We start from the raw sequence: 27,692 nt of genomic DNA, 5'->3' as shown, positions 1-27,692 counted from the left end.
TGCATTTAACATGGATCTCTCTCCACTCAAATTTTACAACAGACACAATAAATAGTTAGTTTATGAAATTAATAAAGCTTTTTCTATTGACACATGAGGAAAAGGTAGAACAATGTTTCCCAGTTCAAAATAAGCTTTCTTAATCTGATACTGGGCCTTTGTACAGCACCTCATATCAGCCTGTGACTGGAATAAGCTTTTTTTTTAACAGAGGGTTTGTCACACAGCAGCGGCACGACCAATGGCAACTCGATAACGACTTGAATTCACCAAACCTTTATGAAAAAAAAAACACTGATGTAACAAAACAAAGAAAACCAGAATCAGGATAAATCCTGATCAGCAGGTCACGAAAAATGCAATAAGTGTGACCTTTTCTGAATAAACCCAGCACTGCCTCTACAGGTGAGTTTGTTTTTTAAAATAAAGACATTAAAAAAAGAGAAGAATAACATTGTTATGTTTAATGTAAAAAATGGCTCCAGTTAATGGTTCAACCTGAGCCAGAAGAAATCACTTTCACGATCTGTGATTTTTTTTTTTAAATTTAATATAATTTTTAGTTAACCTTTATTTATACAAGTAATGATATTGAGTCTCATTTAAAAGAGAAACCTCTTTCAGACAAACACTAAAGTATTGAATATTAATGGCTGTAATTGTACTTAGAGCAGGGCGATATGACCAAAAAATATTTATCATGATATACATTTGAAAATTTGCAATAACAATATAACTGACAATATAATTGACACTAGATAAATTACTTTACAACTCCACAACTTTATTAATGCAAAAAAAGAAAATCATCAATGTATTTTCACTTAAACAGCAGCTGTTTTTTATGTGCATTAAAGTTATATAAAAATTTAACAGTGCAAATGCAAATTCCTCGCTGACAGTTTAACCAAAATACATATCCTCAGCATAACCATGTATAATATCCACATGACTAGAGGTTATACACACACACAATACGGTAATATTATGTTGAAGCACAGTACGTATCACTACGCGAGGCTCCTGCCTACGATAGCCGTAATGCTCCGACAATCCATCAAGCGGTGCGGGTTCGTATCCATCAAGGGGGCACAGTCGATTTTCAGAAAAAGGATTGATTTTAAGTGTGCCGTATTTTCCAAAAAACACGGTAATAACGACGGCCCGCTAGCATGCGCTACCAAAAATAGTGCTTTGTTGTGTATCTGACGGACGAAAGCTAAACCAGTTCCACACCACTGAAGTTGCAGCATTTTTACAAACCAATTCTGGTTCATCCGTTTCATTCAACGATCTGCTTTCGCCCTTCTCATTCTCCGTTGCCGCCATGCTTTTTCCACCATGTGCGTATGTAAACAAAGGCACTGCGCATGCGCGTTTTACCCATATTCTATCGCGATATTTCTTATCGTTGCCCAACATTATACCGGTATTACCGCGAACAGTATGATATGGCCCAGCCCTAATTGTACTTTAGGTTTATTTTATGTCACATTTATTTACTTATTTAATATTAGTTAGTTGGTTGGACACAGATTATAGGGCATATCTAACGCACATCTTCCCTTATCGTCTTTTATTTTCTGCATTATTTGACTCAGTAATGATGAATGGATTTATAAGAGATCAGGACCCTGCCTATTTCAGATTTTCCTTTTATTTTTATGTACGCCACAAAGAAACTTCTCCACACGTCAACACATCCTCTGTGCTGCTCCACAGTCTCCAGTCGCCTCACATTTAGAACAAACAAACACTGCCCGAAGCTCATTAACAAACTTTTTAAATTATTTCAGCTGCTGATTTAACTCCAGTCGGGGAAAAAAATCTAATTTCACTGAAAAGCTCTGCTGAGCTGAGAAAGTGCACCCGACACCCGATGACAGAGGAGCAGCCAAATATTTTTAGTCTTGAGAATATTTTAGAGCATGATTTATAGCAGCGTGCTCAATATCTGATATGGAAATACTCAAGTGGAGCAAAAGTTGCTCCATTTTGTAAAATAATGCAGTTTTGTCAATGGAAAGTCCAAAAATGAATACAAAAGAATAAGTTTTGGCAGAGTCCGACACACACTGACTTCAATGATAAAACACTCAGATCTCGATCCAACCGCAGCAGAGCTTCTTTCCTTGCTTTCCTATAACTGGATGCCCCAGGTGTAGAAGCAGTCGACTCAGAAAAGGTGTTTTTAAATTCCAGATTACGCTCAGAGCGCATCCTCTGCCAAGGCTCCAGTTTAGCAAAGATGGATGGATAAACTGAAGTCCAACATTTTTCTTTTCCTTTTTTAAATCAGTCTCATCAGTTTTCTATTGGTGGAAATCATAAAAACATCTTTATATGAAAACCCTGTGGTGTATGTGCTGTATGTGTTACATTTCCACTTTTACTTTTTCATGTTAGTTCCCTTTCTGCCAAATCAAACACGTGGAGCTCCTCGCTGTGGCAACCTCTTGTAAATAAATACCAGCTAAAAATAACTTTTCTAATTATCAATTAAACTCTGTGAGTCTTGTCTGTGAAACCAAAAAGATAAATTAGTGCTTGTGTATCTAATACAGTCACAAAACATGTATTATTATGCATTATTCTGTTAAAGAAGCTGGGGTTCACCTACCTTTACTTGCATGTGTGCGGTTATTTTGATCGGTTGTGGTTTTCAACTAACGGTACAAAATGTATTTTGTACTGTACTACTGTAGCACTAATTTAATTTTGCAGATTCATCTCATTAACATAAGTTAATAGGTTTTTACAGATTAAGTTACCCGGGAGTGTATAAAGTAATTAACATCGACTCCAATAATTCCATGTATACAGTTCTGCATAATGTGCACTTCCAGTCTGGGAATTTAAATATACTTTGACACATTTCCAGTGGGATTATTTTTTATTTCAGCTTTTACTTAATGATCTTTCATCTGTCGACTGGAAAAGAAAAAAGAAAAAAAATTATGCTGGTGGAAAGATTCTGTGGAAAACGGGTGCCTTATATGTGATAATTAAAAATTGATTTGGTGAAGATTATGTGATTTTTGTGGTTAAATACTGTGGTGGTTGGAAAGGTCGCCAAAGCAGGCTGAATGTGCGACTGAATCCATTGTGAGAAATCCTTTTTGTGGGGTTAGCTCCTGTCTGAAAGTTCTTCAGAACCTTCGATGATTGTCGTCTCCTTCGCTTTGTGCAGCATGAATATTAGAACAGACTTCAGTCACAGTCTTAAATCCTTCTGAGAATTCGCAACTCTCAAACACACGAGAATCCTGACGGCATCACATCACTCGACATTGATTGAGGCTGGCACTACAAATTTAAATGACCTCCCAACCAAACAGAAGCTGCCCGATTAAAGGTTAACAACAGAAGCCAATCAAACAAACTCAGATTAATATTCTTAGGTTGGGTAAAACCAGCAGATCACCAAGTCCTCACTCGGTGACACACCTCCAACACCTCTTTAAAGACAAAGCTTTATCTTTAAAAAAGGGGTCTGTACTTTAACCAGGCAGCTAGGTGATGTTGCACCCATCAAACATACAAAAACAGTGCATTTGTTTAGGATTATTTTCAGTGGCGTGTTTGGCGCTTTCTTGAGTATTTGTGGCAGCAGGACTCTTCAGGGTAGCAGTGCAGCTCACTGGCATGTTTTTAATAGTTTTCATGGAGCTCATAAGAGGTTTTTTGACTAGAATATTAAAAGTATACTGATCCCACAACACACTGTCAGCTGTTTTACAGCCGACACATCCAAACTGTCCTCTGATGTAGTTCCGCCTGGCAGCTCCAAAAACAGCAACCAGGGGGTGAAATACCCAACTCTCAGACTTCATTAAAACTTCAATTTAGGGCAGGGACCACATCCAGTTAACCTACGACTGACCGGGCAGTTTGAAGCCCAGCAGAGAGGTGTAAATCTTTATTTATTTATATGAAAGAGACTTGAAAAAAGAGGTTTGATCGTTGGAAGTTTTTTTTTCCTTTAAATTTACTGCAACATCTTCTTATGTCATGTCTTTCATGCGTTACCTGCCCATCCTTTAAAAATGCATTTATTTTGTATGCCTTTGGAAAGATGATGTTACAGAGTACAAACCTGTGCAAGAGGCCTATTTTTTTAAGCCTAGCTTCATGATTTGTCTGCATATATGTGCACTGTAAGAGTGAAAGGCAGCACCGTCAGAAAAATTAATGGTGCGATATGAAGGTGAGTTTAAACACTGGCTGGATCCAGGGTACGAGAAGGTAATAAAAGTTTGTCCAGCAGACAAAAGGATGACATGGGTAAGATGAGGCAGCGGTGGAGTTATAAGAAGCCAGACAGACACCAAACTGTTCACCCTCTGAAAGGTTACTGCATGAAATATGTCTGCAGTTCAGCACAGAGGGAGAGTGACATTTGAACGAAGCCGCTCGGGGATCCGGAGCTGGCAATTTCACCCTGTGAGTTCTTCATCTTGTCCAATCTCATTCGTCTTGGCACACAACAGCTCGTCCAGGTGTGTCTGAGAAATGCAGGCAGAAATAAGAGCTCTCCGTGAGGACCTGAGCAGCTCTGAAGGCAGGACCTACCACCAAATAAACTGCAGCTGTAAACTGAGGCTGTAAGCAGTTTGCTGAAACTTGCAGAGGACTCTTACTCAGCTGTTTTCACTGTTTGAATACATAGCCAGGGTTTCAGAAAAAGGCCAAACAATGATGGTATAAAACTGTCTAGAGCTGTCACATGGGTCTCCGTTTTCAAATTTAGTAACACCCAAACAGTGAAATTTCTTGTTATTCCTTTCTGCAAGACTACAAAATGACTGAGCGGCTCAACAAAATGCTGAAATGCATCTAATGAAGACTGTAACTGACAGACGTGATCAAGTTAATGAGCACAAAGGGGGTTAAGTGCTAAAACACAGGCATGCACAACCTGTAGCAACTTACCCAAGAAGTCTGGAGCATGTGAATGAATACGAGATTTCAGTAGGTTTGTCAGAAGATCGCAACTTTTAGAAAAATGTTAAAATTTTAACCCTGGAGAACCCATGGGGTCAAATTTGACCCCATGGGTTCTCCAGGGTTAAATGCCCTGTCTCACAGTGATGCTGAAAACCCTTTCCAAAGTCAAAGTCTTGAATAATCAGGCCCCATCATCTTTTGAAGCGCTATACAAATACAGGCCATTTTGAAGACCTCATAGTAACCCAGAAGAGCTGTTTGCTCTCAGACTGCAGGCTTACTTGTTGTTCCTCGAGTATTTAAAAGTAGAATGGGAGGCAGAACATTTCAGGCCTCTCTTCTTTGGAGCCAGCTCCCCGTTGGGATATAGGAGACACACGTGAATAAAACTGGACCTTTTCAGTGTTATTGAAGGGTGAACTGGGGTATTTGATTGATTTAAAAACTAGTTGTATAAACAGCAGCAACAACAAAAATAATCTGTGTAAAAACATGAAGCAAATGACCTGAATATGAGCAGATCTGTAAGGTAACACTTCATAACTGCCAGTTTAGCACTTATTATCTGTAACTAAACTTTAGTTAACAGTTTTTATTAAAACTGACATTACTGACATTCAGCATTGAGCTGTAGCGACTGTCTTTGCTGTGATTCTGACAATGCTGACTGTCACTACATAACAGACATTTAGCTGCTTCCTCCAGCACAATTCACTACTCAACCTTTCTGATGATGAGTGCCATCTAAAATGTCCTCAGAAGTCAGTGTGCCATATGACTGCATTAGCAATAAATTTAATAACGCTCTATATTAACAGTTACACACTATATAGAAGAACTTAGAATTATAGAATTATATTTGTGCGCGATGTTGGCAGCCATCAGCGAATAGTTTTCAGCTATTTTGAAACAAAAAAAGACTTTTTATCCATAACAGCAAATGAATTGTACAACAGAAAATACAAATGCTATTTATGGTCTCCTCACAACAATGATAAGAAAAGTAAACTGGGCCAATATGGCATGTTTGTTAATACGGAGATACACATGTTAATGTGATCTCTGGTCTCCCACTCAGAGACACAGGTCTACGAGTGTCCAGCATTCAGACCGCTACCTGAGGACACTCATGTGAGAGAAAATCTGCTCACACAGATATGAAGAACCAAATACTGTCAATAAGGCCTCTGCAATGTTCTGAAGACAGTTAAACTTGTCAGGTAGTGATGTCCAGCAGGTGAAAATGCAGCTCCATGAACACGCACAGCTGTGGATTCCAGCTGCGTTCGTAGTTCTGCAAACTTCGACCACCACAGAGTTGAGCTTTTCAGTTCAATCAGCTGCATTTCGATGTCCTCCGTGTCCAGCCAGTTAATGTGAGACAAATCCAGCTGCTCATTAAAGCTTTCTGGTTTGATCAGAAATGAAAACATTGGTCCATACACAAGAAAGTCCCGAAAAAGCATCTCGAGTCTACGGATGTATCCGTGTATTTCCGCGGTGCTGATACTGCGCTGCGTGGAAAGCTCCTGAAGCATTTGGAATGTGGACATTTCAACATTGGTTGAAAAAACTGCCAGCTAGCAACGTCCCGTTGGCTAAGTTATTTTTAGCCAATTGCAAGTTTAATCTGGTAGTTGGGGTTGTTAGCTAAGATACCGTCATTAAGAAGTGGCAAAACTAATGTGTCTATGCGTGCTAATTTGCGATGTGCACCACTGGCCAGGTCATTTATTTTTTAATGCACCTCCTCAGATTAATTCACTGTGTGTCGTGCCCAGGGTTGGACCACCAGGTATTATAGGAAAGGCCATAAAGCGTTTGAATGAAAACAAACGCTGTTGTGACAGTGATGTACGCTGTCTTGTTGGTATATGTATGATTTCTATACATTTTACATCAGATAAAAACTTTGGTTGTAAGATTCAGATAATTATTTATTAAAAGCTAGACATTTTAACCCTTTAAAACCAGTCGGAGTGGGCACGCTCCATTTTGCGTAACTATTTTTTAAATCCCTGTAGAACCGGAACCACGTAAGCTAGCACAATAAATTTTTTGCACATGAAACCGGAGGAGTTGTACTTACATCTTATGCCATCAACTTGTCCTAAGTCACGGTTTCCTTCCACATATAGCTTTGCAAAAACAGCATAAAAAGCACTTGCAGCAACAAAAACATTGTTGTAATGTTAATACAACAATGTTTATAATATCCCAGAAACACACTTTGCCGATCCGATCAGCTGTTTATAACACTTCCTACGTTGGAATAGACGTCAGCGCGAACTATCGCGTGTCCACCATTACCTGGCCAAAACTGGAAGTGACGTCATTTTCGTGGAAAATGTGGTTTTTTACCTTCAGGGCCTTATAAGCCTGTACTGGTGTTTTTAAGTCATGTTTGACTTCATACTTTTTTGAATAGTTTCTGGGATGCTTAGAACTCAAATTGCACTGCTGAAAATAGTTTATTTTGATGCACATGCTGTTTTTTTGCAGATTTGCATTTCGTTTTTCTAGCAGTATATAAAAATTTGTATATCTCAAAAATAAAACTATGAAGACACTCAAAATAAATTTCCTGTTGTTAGAAACTATTTTGTGCAACTTTAATATATTTACAGTTTTGAGAAACAAAACTTTTTTTGTTCCTCAAAAAATTTCTCTAACTAGAAATATATGTAAAAAACAAAACAAAAAAACGATTTTTTTGTAGTTTTATTTTACTACAATTTATGTAGTTATTATAGACTTAATGCATACATATTATCAAAATCTGGGCTATAACAGTTATATTGATGTATAGCAACTTGAAATGCTCCCAAAAATGGCACTACAGCATGTACAAATATAAAGATAACTCTGGCGGACTTGGTTCTATGGTAGGTCTTAAAGGGTTAAATGAGAATAAGAAAGAAAAGTATTTCTTGTGCCCCCCTTTCCCTGTTAATGCCTCACCTGCCCCCCTGGCAAAACTTTGCTAGACCCGCCCCTGCACAGTTACCAGTTTTCAGCTACGTAGAAAATGATCCTGGTGTTATTTGTCTCTCAGAAACAGTTCATAACTTCCCTTCAACTCATTCATTTCACCTAAAAGGTAAACCTGTTTCTCCATCACCTGTTCAGCTCACCACATATCCAAACCGATATCATGACCAGCAGCTTTACGGCTTTGGCTCCAGCAAACATCGGCTAATACTAGAAATGAATATTAAATAAATTCTAACAGCAGCTGATCAAGCATAAATGTGCTGCTGTTGTTTAACGCGACACCCACTGGTTTCCTCTTTCTGGCGCAAAGTGGGCGATAAACAAACAAGAGAGAAAAGCCGATCAGCTGATCATTGATCAGTTTCATGATTGAAGTAGCAACAGGAGAGGGAGGGTGAGAGGATGAGAGAAGAAGAGGCAGCTGTGCAGCGTAAAGACACAGAAAAACTCCAGCTTTGTGTCTTTTTTAATTCTAGCTGAAGTACGGGACAAACTGTGTTCCTTCTCAGCTCAATACGAAACGCGTAATATTTTCTCTGAATACGGGACAATTCCGTTTTTTACAGGACGGTTGGCAACTCTAATAATTAACCTTATGAATAAAATAAAGTTCACTATCAGTAACATCATAGCACCCACCCAGCTGTATAGAAACTCCGTCATGCTAGCTAGCACGCAGTACGAGTTATTGTAACTGACTGTAAAAAGTCAGCACAATGAAAATAAACTCCACCTAAACTTGGTTTATATCTGATCCAGATAGACTGCAGGTCATAACTTCTTACCTAAAGTTCAGTTCACCTGATATTCGGGCCTGTGGCCGCCTCGGGTCTCTCCTCCTTCTGCCTCCCCTTTCTGTCATCCACCTGCTGGCCTCTGTGGAAGCTCCGCCATAGCCACCACCAAACAACTGAGTTATTTTTACACATCGACCAGCATCTTGCCAGTCCACCACCTTTCATTGTTTATACCATTACAAAACAAACAAACAAAAAACAATCGGCCCATAAAAACGAAGAATCACCATCACAATGCCCAGTGGGCCGATGGCCAGTCCAGCTGTGGCACGTGTGCCCTGGGTTGCCGACCCCTGCACTACTCCATATTTCTAGGAATACAAAGTTTTAAAAAGTTTTTAAAACCTATTTCTTATGAGTCACTCGATTCAACATTTCAAGTCATAATAAGAAAAACAAAAGATTAAAGAATAAATCACTCCATGCTGGATGATCAGTTGTTTTATAGCTGTCCCCCAACAAAGAAAAACTGCGAGAGGACTCGTGTTAAACTGCACCTGAACCTCGCCTTCCATCTCCAAAAGATAATTTCCAGGACCTCTGATTCATGTATACAGACCACCTCTTGTTTTGTGGGGGAAAAAGTCATCACATAAAGAAGAGTTATAGCGTCGGTGAATGGACACACTCCCCTCTGCTTTACAACAATGACTTTCTCTGGATGTCAGAGACCTAATGCTTCTGACTGACAAGACAAACACAAGAAGTTTTTCGATTTAGATAAGACTTGTGCTGGATGGCATGAGTTAATATGTCCACACAGCAAGATGAGAAAAACAAGTTAAATATTACAACATGCAGCTGTCAGCCACAGCACCAAACACACTGACAGGTGAGGAGAATAACACTGATTATCTTGTTACAGTGGCACTGCCAAAGGGTGGGATACATGAAGCAACGGGGGAACAGTCAGTTCTTCGTGTTGATTCACTGATGGAAAGAAAATGGATCTGAGACTTTAGAAAGTCACAGATTGTGATGGTTGAATGACCGAGACAGAGCATCTCGACAACAGCAAGGACCAGTGATGAAGTACCCACCAAAAGTGGTCCAAAGATAATCAGTGAGCCAGCAACACAGTCAGCCCGATGCTCACTGATGTGTGGAAGGAGTGAACTCTGGACCGAAGCATATTCAAGTGCAGATTTGTTTTATTTGATGCCATTCACACAGCAATTAGAGAAAGGGTTTAGGATATGGAACCTCGTCTTTCTCAGGGCCTTGAATGTATTGTAACAGCACATTTCAAACAAGTTTGGGAAATTCTTTTACATTTCTTCATAAAATAAACATGCAAACAGTCAAGACTGTGGCTCTCTGTCCAAGTGAAACAGGCATGAGAGCCAAATAACTTAATCTGAAATATGAAAAAAATCCTTGATGTCTCTACAGGAGAGAACAGTAGTGGTGGCTGATCACAGGATCCTCTCAACCTATCAAGATAGCAAAGTCTACCACAGAGAGAAGACTGAAAATATAGAGGTTTCAGTTAAGTTGGATGGGTTTCTCCCAGAAGGTCGTCATGTTAGCTTCGTGTCAATCAGTTCTGTTTGACGCTAGACTGCAAACAGCCAGACGGACAGACAAACATAGTTTGAGAGATATAATTTTAAAATTTTGTGTGATGGCAGATACCAATAACTATTTGAGCTGATTTAATTTTAGTGAAAATCAGGTCAAGGTCACAACAAATGTCAATATCAGTACAGCCTAAAGGGGAAGGGCTGTACACAAACAAACAAAGGTTAAATGAGATGAGATGAGATGAGATGAGATGAGATGAGATGAGATGAGATGAGATAGCCTTTATTTGTCAGTTGCAGGTCTTTTGCCCACAACCGAGATGACAGACCTTGCCGACCGTACATAAAATACATAAACATCACATTGGGGAGACAGGTCAGGCTAGGTAGCAAGGAAAAAAAACCTTGAAATGTGTAACACAAAAGGATAATACAGGAATGCACAGATATCAACACACCATAGCACGATAAACACAGACAAACAACATGGGAAAGAGTTCCAGTGTGTACATCTGATCTGGGACCGCTGCAATCTTTCGACTGCGCCTCCAACTGACCCGATGTCCACATCAGAGGGGAGGTAAGCGTTGGAGGTGGCGTTGGATCCGGGGTAGGGAGGGTGATGCGTCAGTGAGTGCTTATCAGTATCAGTATATGTATGTGTGTGCGTGTCCATAGTTCAGCTGAGACAGTGTCCTTCGCCCTGCCAGGCTAAGTAAACAGTCTTCCAGCCAACCCAGGTGGCCTTGCATGGAATGGGAAGGAACAGACTAAACACAGTCGTTATCAGGGTGTTTTGTTCAGCTCCGGCCTTGCAGCTGGCGCCGAGAGGGTATCCGCATAAGTGATGTTATTTTTTTACTTTAGTGCGAACAGCTCATATGAATTTCAAAGCAGTTCTAAAGTCCAACACTGGTCTCTCAATCTCCTGTTGGAGAGCCGCGAGCTTCGCCATACTTGCGTTCTGTGATGTTGTCATTTCTTGTGCTCAAGGAGCCAATTTCTAAGAACTCACGGCAGTGTGCCTCCCCGAGATGTCATCCAATTTTGCGCCCAGAGATGTTATTCCGGGCTAGCCCTTCCGAGATGTATCCAGTCTGCAGTCAGAGATCTTATTCTGAGTATTCACAGCAGCCGTAGCCTCTCCAAGAACTTATCCCTGCTGACTCAATGAGCCCATTTTGAGAAACTCACGCCTCTCCCATCGTTCCAATCCCAGCAGGCAGCCTTGTGGGGGTTTGAACAGCCGGTTCCGCTTTCTTAATTCTTCGATAAGTCAGGGCCAAGCCAGCTCCGATCAGCCAGAACCCTGTTACCAAGGTTCCGAATAGGTAGATATCTTCAGCACTCAGGCTCACCCAAGCCCAAACTTCTCGTTGAGAAAGGGGTGTCAATTGCATTTAGGGACCAGTTGATCCAATCCATAATTCCTCTTTTAGGTTTTAGAGAACAGACTGTGAGAGAGTGTTCCAGGGAAAATACAAAAAAAAACCAAAAACACGAGACTAGACAAGGACATAAGCAGGGAAGATAAGGGAGAGGAGAAAAAGTGCGTCCGCCTCCTCCGAGCGCCAAAGAAGAAAAAAAAACAAAAAAAAAAACGGCTACAATAAATCCTGACAAACCATCACAAATGACTGAAGGGTCAGACTGAGCTGCATGCAAAAGACTCTCCACAGCGTATTACAAATTAGCATTTTAACAATGATTATGACAATTTGTCCAGCTACATGTTAGTCCTCGATAAGAGGAAATTGGGTATAAAAATGTCTGTAAGTGCTCGAGTTTTTAAATCTAAAATTAAAGCTGAGACTGCGAATCACACCTAGGTTCTTTAATTTCAGATAAATTATGGTGGGGAAGCGGATCCAAAATTATTCGCTTTATATAACCTATAATTTCTGCACATTTGGTTTATGTATTTGCAAAACAAAGAAGAACTCCGGGCAAGACAAGGAATACTTTGAGTTTAAAATCCTGAAAGATATAACATTTAAGTCCTTCTCTCTTTTTTAAAGCAATTGCATGAGGTAATAACAAGCAGATGAATCATTTATTTAAAAGTAAGTTTTATTATTTGTGTTTGCAAATAAACGAAAGTTCTTGACAGAAACAGAGCGACTGCTTGTGTATAAAACATCTCACGATAAACCGGATCAAGACTGATGTTGTTTATTAAATGATTTCAACAGTTTTAATAGGCGGGGAGGTCTAATAATGCACAATAGTGTTCTCCCTCATCTCTGTCAGTTAAAGGGAGACACTGAAATCTACTCAAAGCTCCACGAACTTTGCCAGACAATCTCGTCTGCTCACAGATATGAAATTGTTCTTGAACGGCGTGTTTAATAGATTAGTCTGGTGTCAGAAAGCTTTACAGTCGTGTCCCGGCTGCCGTTTTTTCCTCCTCGATCATGTCAGGAGCCGTTTCCAGTATTATAATTACCCCTGCCCTTCATCTCTGACCTCCTCTGCCATATACGAACTGTCTTTGACAATCAGTTTGACTGGCAGAGCGATGGCGTGTTCGCCAGCTATCCTCAAAGTCCTTTCCAACGTCCTGACCCAAGAAGTTACAGAGAATGCAAATTTTTAATGGAAGCTGAGAGAAGGCTATCAGCTGCACAATGAAAATGCTTAGTGTGCTGGAGAACCCAGAGCCCCGCGTTTAAAGATAGAGCAGTGAATGACCACACTTTGCTTTAGATATAAGCGCTCTTAATTATTTAATAAGACGGTTCATAAGGTGCTCCTCTGCAAACTACTTAACCCTTTCAGGCCCAAATTACATTTTTTGTTGCTACTGCACAACCAAGTCCTGCAGTGGTACGTCTGTGTAAAAAAAACCTCATAAAATATGTATATGGGGTAATCAGGCTGTTAGTTCTTAACTGTTGCAAATCTACAACATCTGCCTGGAGAGGGTTAATAACAAATACGTAGAATAAGTGGGACCTCTGAGTATTTAAAAACCTAAAAATAAGTCAACGTTTGGATGGCATAAAACATGCGACACAGCAGGGTTCAGTGTGTTTTCCATTTTAACAAGTGAAAACGCTTCACATGCTCAACAATGAAGGCCGTTACACCTGGTTTCTGTAGCCAGGTCCACATTCCTCCTGCCAGGAAAATCAAGCTAAAGGGGTTTTTGTATGCTTGCATTTGATATGACAGAGCAGCTGTGTTTATCAGTGATGAGCTAATGATGAGCCGTATTCCAGTCCGATCGTGTTACAGGTTAATCAGGAGTGACAGGAAACATGTAAACAGACAGCATCTGCCTCTCCAACTGCCAACCACGAGGTCAAAGAGCTCAGACTTCATGAAAACATCGTGCTGAAAAGTTTCATTACCCTATTTTCTGTTAACACCGACAGACTGCGAACTGTTAACTTGGAGAATGCAACATTTCATTCATCAGACCAAAGCAAACACTGGAAACAGGAGGAGAGCAGAAAACTACACAAAGTAACATGGCCAAGCAAAAACCTCAACCTGTGCCACCCCCAGTCAAAACAAAGGATGTGCATGATTTTTAAATATTCAAACAGTTATAATAACATATACCTTATATATCAGTCATGGATGGGCCTCTCAGAGCCTGGACCTCAGCATTTCTGAAGCAGCATGAGATCATCCTGACAGAGAACAGAACAAAACGTAGAAACATCCAAAGAAGAGTTTTGATTGTCCTTCAAGTAACCTGGAGAACGATTCCTGAAGATCCTCATAGAGCTGACAGAGAGCTGCTCAGAGTTTTACAAAATCTTTAAACCCATTTCCCTTTTTCCCAGATAAATTTAAAGGGATGGCTCAAAACTTTTGCACAGCACTAGTTATTCCAGAAATCATCATCTGCTGCTGCTTTTTAATGCTTTAATGAGTTAAACACTCAGAGTGCACCAGAGCCTGGAGCTGCTGCATTTTAAGAACGGGCCCAGCTGAGCTCAGTGAACTGCATCACCTACAGAAGAACGATCACATTTTAAAAGCTATTTCTCTGCCTGTGTATAACCATGTCTGACTCAGAGGAGAAACTTTACACCTCTGTGCTGAGCGCTGCTTCATTCTGCAAAAGAAAATATCAAAACCCAGACTGAAAGAGAAGGGAGCACATCAGAAACAGTGATTGCACATGCATCACTGATTGGTCAAATCGAACCATCAAAGAGGATTTTTGCTCTGAGTTGGAGTCACACTGGGGACAACAGTGGGGGGGAAGTTACTGGAACCGTGTGCAATAAACTTTGAATCTCGCCCCCTGTGAAATGGGCACTTCGAAGACGGGGACCACATCGTTTTCAAAGCGACTTTAGCTCCATGAAGATTAGGGATGGGTATCGAAAACCGGTTCTTGTTGAGAACCGGTTCCCACTGTTTCAATTCCTTGGAATTGTTTGCCATTTTTGCAAACGATTCCCTTATCGATTCCAGTCGCCCCGAATGACGTCACCACGTTGCGGAGCGTCATTTACCTGGCAGGAAACATGGCGGCTCAAACGCTCAAAAGTTTGGTTATACTTTACGAGAACGGATGACTAACAACAGGGCAACTTGCAATACTTGCAAAGTAGATATTTCATTTAAGGGAGGAAACACTACGAATATGCAAAAGCATTTGCTCACAAAACACGCGATAACCTTAAATGAATGTCATGTTTTTAATTCCGCTCCGGACTCGTGAATCCGCAGCAGCGGTAACGTTTGCACGTCCTCTCCCGTTAATGCGGCAGGTAAATAATCAACTAACAGTGCAAATTATATTAGCGCGATCTGCCTTATTACAAGACCTGCCATTACTGTGCGTTGCATTTAGGTGACCATAATGAGAGAGACAGACAGAGTCTGGCTGGCGCTCGCTGGCAGTTGTCGCTGCAGTCTACCGGTAGTGTCTCCTTTCAGGCCAGGATAGACGAATGTCACCGAGCAGTGACTAAGTTTGTGGTAAAAGGCTTGCACCCATTTGCCACAGCAGATGCCCTCAAATTTTCGGAAAGTGAATGTGTTTGATTGTAGGCAGGGACATTACTGGATATTCTTGTGTAATTGCTACAGAATAATTTATGTTATACTTTGTTATTGCTACAGAAGAATATTTATTTTATTATTTTACATTTACAATTTTTTTCCCCAGGGACCCCGTGACACCCTATTGAAGAGCCATAGGCTGGATCTCTTAAAGATCTCTTAAGATCTCACTGTTGGGTTTGTAAGACCATGTTACTAAATTTCTATGTTGTCCAAAGAGAAGATATAAAACAAAGTTCTAAGCTAATCGACCTTAGTGTTCTCCTTTTTTAAAAATAATCGATAAGGGAATCGATAAAGAATCGAATCGTTAAACAGAATCGAAAATGGAATCGGAATCGTGAAAATCTTATCAATACCCATCCCTAATGAAGATGTTGATAAAACATAAAAATAACAGAATCAGTCAGCTATCAGTTTCTTGACTGAATGGGGTCAAGCTGGCAACTGCATGCAATCTGGTTCTGCTAGTACGGTCATTAAATGTGATAAATCAGTGAAAAATCACAAATCTGTTGCTGTCTGCATTAGCAAAAATTCACAGCCAGAACCTCAGAGATCTGAAAGAGAAAATTCTCCATAAAGGGGATCAGTAGCATGTGGAAGAACCGCACACAGCCAAAAACGCCTGGCACCTCCTCCTCATGGTGGTCACCAGCTTGGCCATGCTGCTGTCAGTGACGGCCTCCTAACTGCAAATCAACAGGATCTCAGCAGCCTTGCTTATATACAGAAATATGGCCAGTTCAGTCCCCCAATGCAAAGAGATAAGCTGTACTCGTCGGTGCAGGCTGACCCTGAGTAGTTGCAGTTTCTTGGCAAACTCTCTACATTTCTACATCAGACGGCAGTTATTTGCAAACCTTTACCAATGTCTCAGAGTGACTGCAGTCAGTCCGATTCAGACAGTGATTGTTTGGAGACAGTTTGCCAGGCAAAGGTGTTAAATGCTCAACCTCCGGATGGTCTGTTGGTCGCTGCAACTACTTTCAGTGCAACTACTGATTTTTGATGTTTACGTTTTTTAGTGTAGTGGCTACACAGGTTTACATTCATAGATTGTAAAGAATCACTAACAGCAATGATAAATAAGAATTACAATTTTGAGGCTCTCCAGGCTAAATTTGTTTTAATGCGAGTGTAGCTTAAACAGATCAAATGTGCCCATTACATATATCACATACTTTTAAAATGATCAAGCGCTGCTGCTGGTGTCGTAGTTAAACCCCGTTCTTCCGGCTGATGTCGCTCAGTTTGAATTCACTCTGCATTATTGTGATTATCAGTCCTGTAAGGCTGCACAGCAGCGCATCTCTGCTGGGACATTTAAGTTCTCGTTAAACTGAAATGATTTCACACCCTCTTCCTTTAAACCGACAACCACTAAATATCTCACAGGGAAACTCCTGTTTCTTCAGCGTAAGTCCCGACAAGCAGCGAGAAGAAATTGCCTGCAGCCATCTTGGTTGAACAAGCAATTTTTTCCCTGAGCGTTCAGACGGGATAACTTCATTTTTCGCTGCTCAGCTCACTTTCATCTCCATTTCCCGGCAGCCAGGACCTGCCAGGACGGTGTCATGTGTTAAAAGCAGCGTTCCCCATTATGGACTCGGCCGGCTTTGAAAGAAGGTTCAATGTCATAATGTCGACACTGCTGCACAAGGTTACTGTAATGGATGAGGTATCTGAGGTAACACTACATATATTTATATATGACTGTGTGCTGAAGCCTGGATTGTACTGACAGGAAACACTTGTACAAATAAGACTTTTTGTTGTTTCAGCTAAAACAAACTCCTGTCAGCGCCCTGGCGTGAACCTCAGTGCAGGAAAATCCTGGACACTGCATTAACAGTTTTAATGCTCAGAAAATCTTGTTAGCAAACAAAACACAAATTTGAGATGTGAAGTTGTAGACATGCAAATAAAGCGCAGAATAAAATTGTAAATGTAAATCATTTACAATCACATGACTTCTCTGAATCTTCAGACATGCTGGTTAGATGTGCTGTAATGCTCTCTCTTTCTCTACATCTGTTTGATGTATTAACAGTTTTTATTATTTTCATTTCTGTTAAATGGCTCCAGGAAGCTTAGAGCAAGGATATGGCTGCCATTCCAACCAGGCCGTACTTGTTCAGTCTTTTTCGTGAACTTTAACCTCCCACAGGCTGACTGAGGCTGGTAGAGTCTCAGATGGAGCTCTTGGGTCTTTTGCTGTTTTGCACAGTTTGACCTCAGGGTTAATCTGCTGGGATGTCTAATCCAATGTAGCAACTGAATGCTGCAGATCAGCAAACTGCTGTAAGCACATACAGCAGCCGTTTTACAGTATGTGTTCACAGTTACTGATTATAAATCAATCAAGTGCATTTGACTGGCAGCACTTCAGTGTTACTCACACTTTAATTCATAGTTCCTCATCCAAAGCAAGCCGAGGATTTTCAGTAATGAAAATACACCTGACCTGTGACCCCCACTACACATCCTATCAGTCTTCTATTATTAATCTATAAACATCTGCAAATAACTGACCAACTGCAGCTTTCAGTCACCCCTGTTGGCTGCAGGCACTTCTACTAGAAAGAAGGAGGACAGCTGCTGTTGGACTGCAGCAAAGTTTACAAGAAATATGAGGAATTAAGAGACTGGAGAAATAAAACTTCATCTGCATACAGAGAGCTTTAGCTTTTCATTTATTTTGCTGTATAACACAAAACAGTGGTGGCTGGATGTTTCTCTTCACCTTGGTTGGAGGAAATATACAGTGGGGCAAAAAAGTATTTAGTCAGCCACCGATTGTGCAAGTTCCCCCACTTAAAATGATGACAGAGGTCAGTAATTTGCACCAGAGGTACACTTCAACTGTGAGAGACAGAATGTGAAAAAAAAATCCATGAATTCACATGGTAGGATTTGTAAAGAATTTATTCGTAAATCAGGGTGGAAAATAAGTATTTGGTCAATAACAAAAATACAACTCAATACTTTGTAACATAACCTTTGTTGGCAATAACAGAGGTCAAACGTTTACTATAGGTCTTTACCAGGTTTGCACACACAGCAGCTGGTATTTTGGCCCATTCCTGCATGCAGATCTTCTCAAGAGCAGTGATGTTTTGGGGCTGTCGCCGAGCAACACGGACTTTCAACTCCCGCCACAGATTTTCTATGGGGTTGAGGTCTGGAGACTGGCTAGGCCACTCCAGGACTTTCAAATGCTTCTTACGGAGCCACTCCTTTGTTGCCCGGGCGGTGTGTTTTGGATTATTGTCATGTTGGAAGACCCAGCCTCGTTTCATCTTCAAAGTTCTCACTGATGGAAGGAGGTTTTGGCTCAAAATCTCACGATACTTGGCCCCATTCATTCTGTCCTTAACACGGATCAGTCGTCCTGTCCCCTTGGCAGAAAAACAGCCCCATAGCATGATGTTTCCACCCCCATGCTTCACAGTAGGTATGGTGTTCTTGGGATGCAACTCAGTATTCTTCTTCCTCCAAACACGACGAGTTGAGTTTATACCAAAAAGTTCTACTTTGGTTTCATCTGACCACATGACATTCTCCCAATCCTCTGCTGTATCATCCATGTGCTCTCTGGCAAACTTCAGACGGGCCTGGACATGCACTGGCTTCAGCAGCGGAACACGTCTGGCACTGCGGGATTTGATTCCCTGCCGTTGTAGTGTGTTACTGATGGTGACCTTTGTTACTTTGGTCCCAGCTCTCTGCAGGTCATTCACCAGGTCCCCCCGTGTGGTTCTGGGATCTTTGCTCACCGTTCTCATGATCATTTTGACCCACGGGATGAGATCTTGCGTGGAGCCCCAGATCGAGGGAGATTATCAGTGGTCTTGTATGTCTTCCATTTTCTGATGATTGCTCCCACAGTTGATTTTTTCACACCAAGCTGCTTGCCTATTGTAGATTCACTCTTCCCAGTCTGGTGCAGGTCTACAATTCTTTTCCTGGTGTCCTTCGAAAGCTCTTTGGTCTTGGCCATGGCGGAGTTTGGAGTCTGACTGGTTGAGGCTGTGGACAGGTGTCTTTTATACAGATGATGAGGTCAAACAGGTGCCATTCATACAGGTAACGAGTGGGGGACAGAAAAGCTTCTTACAGAAGACGTTACAGGTCTGTGAGAGCCAGGGATTTTCCTTGTTTGAGGTGACCAAATACTTATTTTCCACCCTGATTTACGAATAAATTCTTTACAAATCCTACCATGTGAATTCATGGATTTTTTTTCACATTCTGTCTCTCACAGTTGAAGTGTACCTCTGGTGCAAATTACTGACCTCTGTCATCATTTTAAGTGGGGGAACTTGCACAATCGGTGGCTGACTAAATACTTTTTTGCCCCACTGTAATTTTTTTACATGTGAAGGTTTTGATGTCGACTGTAGTGCATCCAGGTTTAGTGTCCAGTAAACTGGACATCGGGCCACCGGTTATGTCGAACTGTGTACACTTACGGCAGAGCAACATCGAACAAACACTGTTCAGAGTTCATGTGGGAAAAAGAAAAAGCTCCAGTTTCATGAGGATGAAAACAAACACAGCAACATGTGACCTCTCTGAACAACAAATATCTGCGTTGCTACCGCCACTCGCAGCCTCCCTGAGAGCCTCAGAGTTGCTCCTCTCTTTTATATCTTTGTAATTGAGTCTTTTCTTTCTTTTTTCTGTTTTTTACAGAGGAATTGATCAAAAGAAAAACTGGAGAGACTGAAAACAGTTGTGCTGTTTGCAGAGCCGGCTTTTAAATCCACCCCAGCGACGCGTCTCTTTCACCCCTAATCACACTCTGTGGTTGTTGGTGGTTCACTGGACTAATGATCATTTTTTACATTTGCCTCTGAGCTCTCTGCTGCTGCTGGAGACTACATTCAGATGAATCAACAAATATTTTCACACAAACCCCCCCAAAATTAAATATAATAATAGCCTCTTGGGAAGCTGGCATTTGGGTGATGTTAGTGTAAAACTAAATGACCTGAAGGGAGGTGCAGCCCTGAAAAGTAAATGTGCAGAAGAAAAAAAGTCTGCACCGCTTTTAGTTTAAAGACAGAAAATGACACAAAGACGAAGGAGATGATCCCCGTGTGAATGAAACCGCTAGCATGAGCCTGTTTTTGAGCACTTTTCACACAAAATACCCAAACAGAAAAGATCACAAAAGAAAAACTACAGTGCAAAAACACATCGATGAGACGTGATTACAGTAAGCACATTTTGGGGGCTGTAGTCTTTTCTCCATGTTGGTGTCCAAACTCTTCACATACTTTGCCGATGTTGTCATAAAAGAAGTGTGAAACTTCATCTGTGAGGCTGACTTTAGTTTAGGACATCAGTGGTGCCCCTGAACATCTCCAAACAAAGACACTGTGGTTTTTACTGTGACTTTCACCATCATTCATTCTTCTGTGCTGCTCTGTCTGCCAGTTACTCTGCAGATCTCTGCTGCATGAAACAAAGAAACTCCCCACGATACACACTCACAGCACTGGGCTGAAGCCAAACTACCCACGATTACTGCAGCTGAAAAGAGGAGACGACTGGCTCCAGTCATAACTGACTGGCATACTGAAAGCCAGCAATGGCTCAACACACAACAGTCCAACTGGTCTCCAAACTGGGAGCGTTTGTTGTAAATGGCCTGCAAATGGTAAATGGCCGGTATTTGTATAGCGCTTTACTTAGTCCCTAAGGACCTCAAAGTAGGGCTGCTCGATTATGGCAAAAATGATAATCACAATTATTTTCACTGAAATTGAGATCTCGATTATTTGACGATATTTATTTAACCCTTTAAGACCTACCATAGAATCAAGTCCGCCAGAGCTTACATTATGTTTTTACATGCTATAGTGCCATTTGTGGGAGCATTTCAAGTTGCTACACATCAATACAACTGTTATAGCCCATATTTTAATAATATGTATGTATTAAGTCCATAGTAACTACATTAATTGCAAAAAAGTGCAATAAACTACAAAGAATTGAAAATCATTTTTGTTTTTTTTCACTTGGAGAAATTTAAGAGGTTTATCCCTCAAAACTTTAAATACAAAAAACTTGCAAAAAATAGCTTACAACAACAGAAAATTTATTTTGAGTGTCTTCATAGTTTTATTTTGGAGATACAGCAATTTTTATATACTGCAGGAAAAATGAAAAACAATCCTATGATGCAAATTTGCAAAGAAAACAGCATGTGCATCAAAATAAACTATTTCCAGCAGTGCAATTCGAGTTCTAAGCATCCCAGAAACTATTCAGAAAAGTCAAACATGACTTATAAAAACACCAGTATAGGCTTTTAAGGCCTACAAGTAAAAAACTACAATTTCCGCGAAAATGACGTCACTTACGGTTTCGGGCAGGAAATAGCGGACATGTGATAGTTCGCATTGACATCTTTTTCAATGTGGGAAGTGTTACGAACAGCTGATCGGATTGGCAAAGCGTGTTTCTGGAATATTATGTTTTTGTTCCTGCAAGCGCTTTTTATGCAATTTTTGCAAAGCTATGTGTGGAAGGAAACCGTGACTTAGGACAAGCTGATGGCATAAGATGTAAGTACAACTCCTCTGGTTTCATATGCAAAAAAAATTATTGCGCTAGCTTACGTGGTTCAGGTTCTACAGGGATTTAAAAATAGTTACACAAAACAGAGCGTGCTGCTCTGACCGGCTTTAAAGGGTTAACAATAACAATGTATTGAATAATGACTTATAATAATATAATATAATAATATAAAATAGTGTGAAAATACTGATAACAGTGCAAATGTTTGCAATATAAGACATAAATGAAAAATGTAAACATCTATGTTTAGTGAACTTTGCAGTGTTGCTCTGTGGTGCAGCTACTACACCGTAGCAAAGTTTACATACTATGTCTACTTGATCCACGTCTGACTCCGCGAACCCATAATGTTTCCACACCACTGAAGTTTTTTTTACCTCTCTTTTCAACCAACGGCAGTCACTCTCCTCTCCAAATAACTTCTGCTTAGCTTTCTGAGCTTCCCTCGGGTCCTCTTAATTGTTGTGACGCGTGTTCGAAATGCAGAGAGGTGCGCTCGATTTGCCACACGGAGCAGCGCGAGAGTAAAGCACGAGGGAGGGGCTAATAATCGGCTCAGTCATTTTTAATGATCGTTGAAAGCCCAGATCGTAATCGTGATTAAAATTTGATTAATTGAGCAGCCCTACCCCAAAGCGCTTTACACTACATTCAGTCATTCACCCATTCACACACACATTCACACAGGCTGTCCTGAGGCGGAAACTAAACAGAAAACGATGAGGACATGTCCATTTTCAGGCAACAAGTTAATGAAAACAAACACACCCAAAAACTAAATCCAGGAAGTTGGGAAAGGTTTGGTGAGACAGCAAAAGAATGTAAAGAAAAAATCTCTTTGAATCTGCGGATCATTGCAGACTAAACTAAAACTGTAAAATAGCTCAAAGCTTCTGTAAACAAAGCGACTGTGTAAATTATGGAGTCTCAAACAGAGCAAACCCTCTCCAGCCCGCACTGAGAAGCTTAAACCTGTAACTGTACAGCTCTAACCTTGGGGAAGGTTTTCCTGTACTCACCCCGTCGGGCCAATCACTGTGCAGCAGCATCCTGCTCAGCTTCCTCAGTGGCTCTTCCACACGTCTCACGAGCTCAGCCGACGGCAGCTGCAGGGAGCAGTAGAGGTCCATCGCTTGGGCAGCGATCTGGCAGGCCTTCAGGAGGAGGTTGTGTGATCCCAGCGTGGAAGAATCCCTGCAGGCGGCCGCCACAGAGTCAAGGAGCTGGCACACGGTGTCAGCGAGTACTGACCCCACGTCTCCATCACACCCGAACCACAGAGCTTCCACTCCTCTGCTGTTCCCATCCACTCGGTGCAGGGCACACATCGACTGCATGAACTGCACATGAGGATGCAGCGCGGCTTCATCACGGTGACTGCAGGGAACCAGCGGTGGAGAGGAAGCGGCGGCAGGCTCGGCTTTATGCAGGAAGAGCTTGGGAGTCTCTGAGTCACAGTCTTGTTGATGTTCTTCGCTGAACTCCACTCTTCCCGGACCAAACAAATCCTGGGAAGGGTCATCCATCTTGCTGCTGTCTGCAAAAAGAATTACACAAAAGAATGAATAGAGCGCACAGCATGTTCGTTTCCTGCTGCCTCAATGGGTTTGTGTGTGTGTTTACGTTAATTTGGTATTTTAACATCTGAATTCTGAGGTTGTCTAGTGATAATGACCGAAACACCCGATGAATCCAAGGTCCACTACTGACAATGTGTCCCAAAGTTTAATATGATAATATAGATCAGAACTCTAATCCCTAAACCTAACCAAGGAAGGTAGAAAAATGGCAGATTAGCTTGGGTAAAAGACCAAAACATCCTGTGAAGTTGAGGCACACAACAATGTGTCTCGCTGGTAAAGTTTCTGGGCTGCCTTTCCTCAAAACAGCCATCCCTCAAGACTTTCTCCATTCGAACCAGTACATTATCATGGATTGTATCATCTAGTCCTTTTACTGAATCAGTCACACACTGAACATTAAAGTCAAACATCAGCCCCTTCGATCCCTCTGGTAACCCTATTCAAGCTGACATCACAGATAAAGCAGCTAAAAAGATGGATGGATGAACACATTGTTTAAAAACATGAACTAAAACAGAGAGTATAGACAAATTAAAGCACAATCTCACATCTATGGAAAGGATGCAGCTGATGCATGGATAGCATATAGTATCTGTGATGTCACTAATAATTAAGTAAAAAGATATATCTCGATGACTTCTACTGAAAACATGATGAGAAAGCTGTTCAGAGGCTTTAAGTTAAAAGGCGAATGAAGGTCAGGTCTCATCAATAAAGCGGTTTTGGAGCAGGAGGCCATCGCGGCCTGTGGGCGGGGCAATACTGGCAGCATATGTATGGCTTGGTTTAATATAAATAGTATAATAATCATGTAATTATGCCATAAAGAAGATAATCACAGTCACTTATTTCAAATATGATCCCCGTCGTCAAGACAATCTGTCACCAAGCTGCCTTCAGCTGAATTTTACTGTCGACCTTGGAAGTTACAAGGTGCCGACGTCTCATAAACTGGAGTTTATGTTTCAGCTTGTGCTCTTCTTCACACTCAAAAACGTCGAGAGCTCACACCTCTAAACACCTCATTTTTTTAAAGAGGGAAACTGTTTTAAATACTTTTAGAACATTATTGTTAATGGTGTTGCATTTATAGTATCTAATGAAGAAACATTAGGGGCCAGACTGATAGTCTAATTTTGTATAAATATGTATTTACTTAAAGTGTACGTTTAAGAGTTTCTCAGAGGTAAAACTTCATTTTTGACCTTGAGATGAACCCTGATGCTTTGTTGTTTTAAAGGTCTCTAAAAACAGATCAGTGGGCTTCTGCTCTCAGAATTACAGCCATCTTACCTCGTAACCCTGACAGCAGAGGCACCTCGGTAGCCCTAAATGTCTCCCTATGGCCCTTGAGGTTTAGATTTAGGAGGACAAACGTTTTCCTTGAAACAAAAGGTGTCATAAAGGTGGCTCTATTTACAGCTCTTTATGTTTTTCTATGCAACAGTCTGTTAAATGACAAAAAGATGGAGCCTCTGTTGGGAACCAGGATTCATTCAGGTATGGGAAATGAATGATATCATCATTTAAACCTGTCATGGCACCTGGCGAGAACCAGCAGGCAGCTACAGGTCTCCCACATAAAAGAGGAATGATGGGCAGTAAGTGTGGAAAGAAGGAGAGCGCATATAAATGTGCCATATAGAGTTTTAGAAGTAGACTCTGTAAATAAGCAGCATTTCTACAGGATTTAATTCAAATTTAAAACTCTTCATTAATTATACTAATAAGCCACTCTGACTTCAGTGAGCTGACTCTGGAGGAAGGCCTACCTGCCACCTGCGTGCTGCTCTTTGAGGCGCACGTCGCTGTGGCGATCAGTGCTTCCTGCCGCAGCCTCAGCACCTCCCGCTGCAGCTCCTCTGCTTTCTTCTTCCAGCCTTCATCCTGACTCCTCAGCCTGCAGCCCAGAGCCTCGGCGTACTGCCTGCCGCTCATACCCGGGGGGCGGTTTCTTATTAAAGCCACCGCCACCGCCACTTTAGCCTGCGTGGAAAACCACTCGGCTCGACTCAGTCCTAAAAGACAGGGGCGAATATTTCAGGAAGTCCACATCCCAAAAACTGATGGGCTGACTAACTGCATGAATGTAGAATGTAGAAATGTTATTAGAAACATAGTTTTATTAGGTTAAGCATATTTAATGTGTGTTTATTTTAAATAATATCTCTATTTTAAATAGGTTTAATTATATTTTCTTTCAGTTTTAACTTAAAATAAAAAAGTGAAACTTTAACTTTTGTTTTTTCTACTTCCCTTTAATTAATTTTACTTCTTAGGTTTAATTTTATTGGATATTATTTACATTTTTTGCTCATTGGATTTTTTTTCCTTTTACCTTTAATGCATTTTGGGGGGGGGATATTTTTACTTCTTATATTTTATTAAAATTCTTTACTGACTGAACTTAAATATTAAAGCCAAATTAACAAAAATTACACATTTTTCCTTTTTTCTGTTGAGTGTTAATTGCTAATTTTACTGTTCTTTATAGTCTAGTTTTTACATTTGAAGGTGTTAATTTATTTAATTGTTATAGTTTAAGTTAACTAAACTAAGTTTAGTGAGTGTCTTCTGTCACATTTTAACTGAGTGCTTATCCAATGAGCCACAGTATAATAGACCGTACACAGGACAATACAAAATATATAACCATTTATTCACCGATACAATGAAATTATGTCCTCCATGCTGCATGTGGTGGTGGTGATCATTTTGTCCCAATTTTATCCAAATATATTATGCATCTATTTTTGGACAGGCAGCTAATAAAGTGCTAGAGAGAAATAAACCCATGACTTTATTTACAGCTCACACAGTCTGAATCCATCCGTTTTTATTTTCTATATTTTAATATACCCTTAGCTGAGAGGAGAACTAAAACTGAGTGAAACTTTGCTTCAGGTGAAGTTAAAACTACAAACTACAAAATCTAATGGGACCTAACTAGCTGCACAGCTAACAGTCCAGCTAATGTTCACCATTTTTCTCTGCACTCTTCAACAAACTGATATACAAACTACACAAATAACGATTTACCTGTTAAGCCGTCATCCTCTTTCTCCATTAGCCGCTGCCCGTCCTCCTCACCTTCCGAATAAACTTAACTGAAAGTCCTTCACTTTCAGAGCTAGCCTAGCTTCAGCAGCTAGAAAGATGGTAGTGATGTGTCGGTTGGGAACGAAATGGCTCTTAGAGCCGAGTCTTTGACGTGAACGACGCGAGCCGGCTCCTTACAGCCAGCCATGGGGTTTGTTTGTTTTTTCATTCTCTCACCCTCTCTCTCGCACTTTTTTTCGCTTCACTCCACATTCAGTGTTGCCAACTCCTCAGTAAGGAAAATCGCTATTGGTTGTCCTAAAAGTGCTAGAAGTGCTAAATAATGTCATCACCTAATTTGCATAATTGGTCATGCTAATGTAATTGTAACCTATGCTGCTGGAGAGAGAAATAACATCGTGGACGAGACATAAAGTGAGTAAAAAACGTCCTAAATGCATTTAGAATTTATTTAGAACTACAAATTAAATTTCTTTTAGCTATTATTGTTTTTTGTAATGTCATAATTCCAACCCTGCTCCTTTACCCGGGCTTGGACCAGCAAAAGTGACCCGAAATAGGCACTCTGGTGGAGTTACTTTGTGTGTGTGTGTGTTTATAAGTAGTTTTAAACCTGATCCACAAAACAGCATAAGAGTAAAAGAAGAACTGACTGCGTTACAGCACCCGCTGCTTGTTGAGAGTAATAATAATAATAATAATGGATTGGATTTATATAGCGCTTTTCAAGGCACCCAAAGCGCTTTACAATGCCACTATTCATTCACTCTCACATTCACACACTGGTGGAGGCAAGCTACGGTTGTAGCCACAGCTGCCCTGGGGCAGACTGACAGAGGCGAGGCTGCCATATCGCGCCATCGGCCCCTCTGGCCAACACCAGTAGGCGGGTAGGGTAAAGTGTCTTGCCCAAGGACACAACGACCAGGACAGAGAGCCCGGGGATCGAACTGGCGACCTTCCGGTTACAGATACGCTTCCCAACCCCCTGGGCGATATGCGCTTTCACGTCTTTTTTTAGCGACTTTTTTTTAGAAAGAAAGTCGCTAGGGGGTCTGAAAACTCGCTAAATATAGTGACAAAGTCGCTAAGTTGGCAACACTGTCCACATGCCAGCCTTATGCTTTGCGCAGAGCAGAGGCGGGAGGGGCGGTAGTTACACTTGCAGT

The 27,692-nt window shown here is 41.0% G+C and overlaps 1 protein-coding gene across 4 annotated transcripts in view; it reads right to left on the bottom strand.

The window, feature by feature from the left end:
* mei4 (meiosis-specific, MEI4 homolog (S. cerevisiae)) overlaps positions 1-26,633 on the bottom strand; it is a 71,847-nt gene extending 45,214 nt beyond the window's left edge. For all 4 annotated transcript variants that reach the window (XR_015720719.1, XM_006793469.2, XM_006793470.2 and 1 more), the window contains exons 1-3: positions 26,503-26,633; positions 25,236-25,481; positions 22,900-23,417 (exon numbers count right to left, since the gene is read on the bottom strand). Coding sequence is in view for 3 of the 4 variants with exons in the window: in XM_006793469.2 (XP_006793532.2) it covers positions 22,900-23,417; positions 25,236-25,481; positions 26,503-26,530 (792 nt within the window). In the remaining variant the exon portion in view is untranslated. The remainder of the gene's footprint in view (positions 1-22,899; positions 23,418-25,235; positions 25,482-26,502) is intronic.
* Positions 26,634-27,692: the final 1,059 nt, after the last annotated feature.

This window comes from Neolamprologus brichardi, chromosome 15 (assembly GCF_056152115.1).
Source record: "Neolamprologus brichardi isolate AB-2024 chromosome 15, ASM5615211v1, whole genome shotgun sequence".
NCBI classification, from domain to species: Eukaryota; Metazoa; Chordata; class Actinopteri; order Cichliformes; family Cichlidae; genus Neolamprologus; species Neolamprologus brichardi.
The sequence above is the reverse complement of the archived record's forward strand: the minus strand, read 5'-3'. Positions and strand labels throughout refer to the sequence as shown.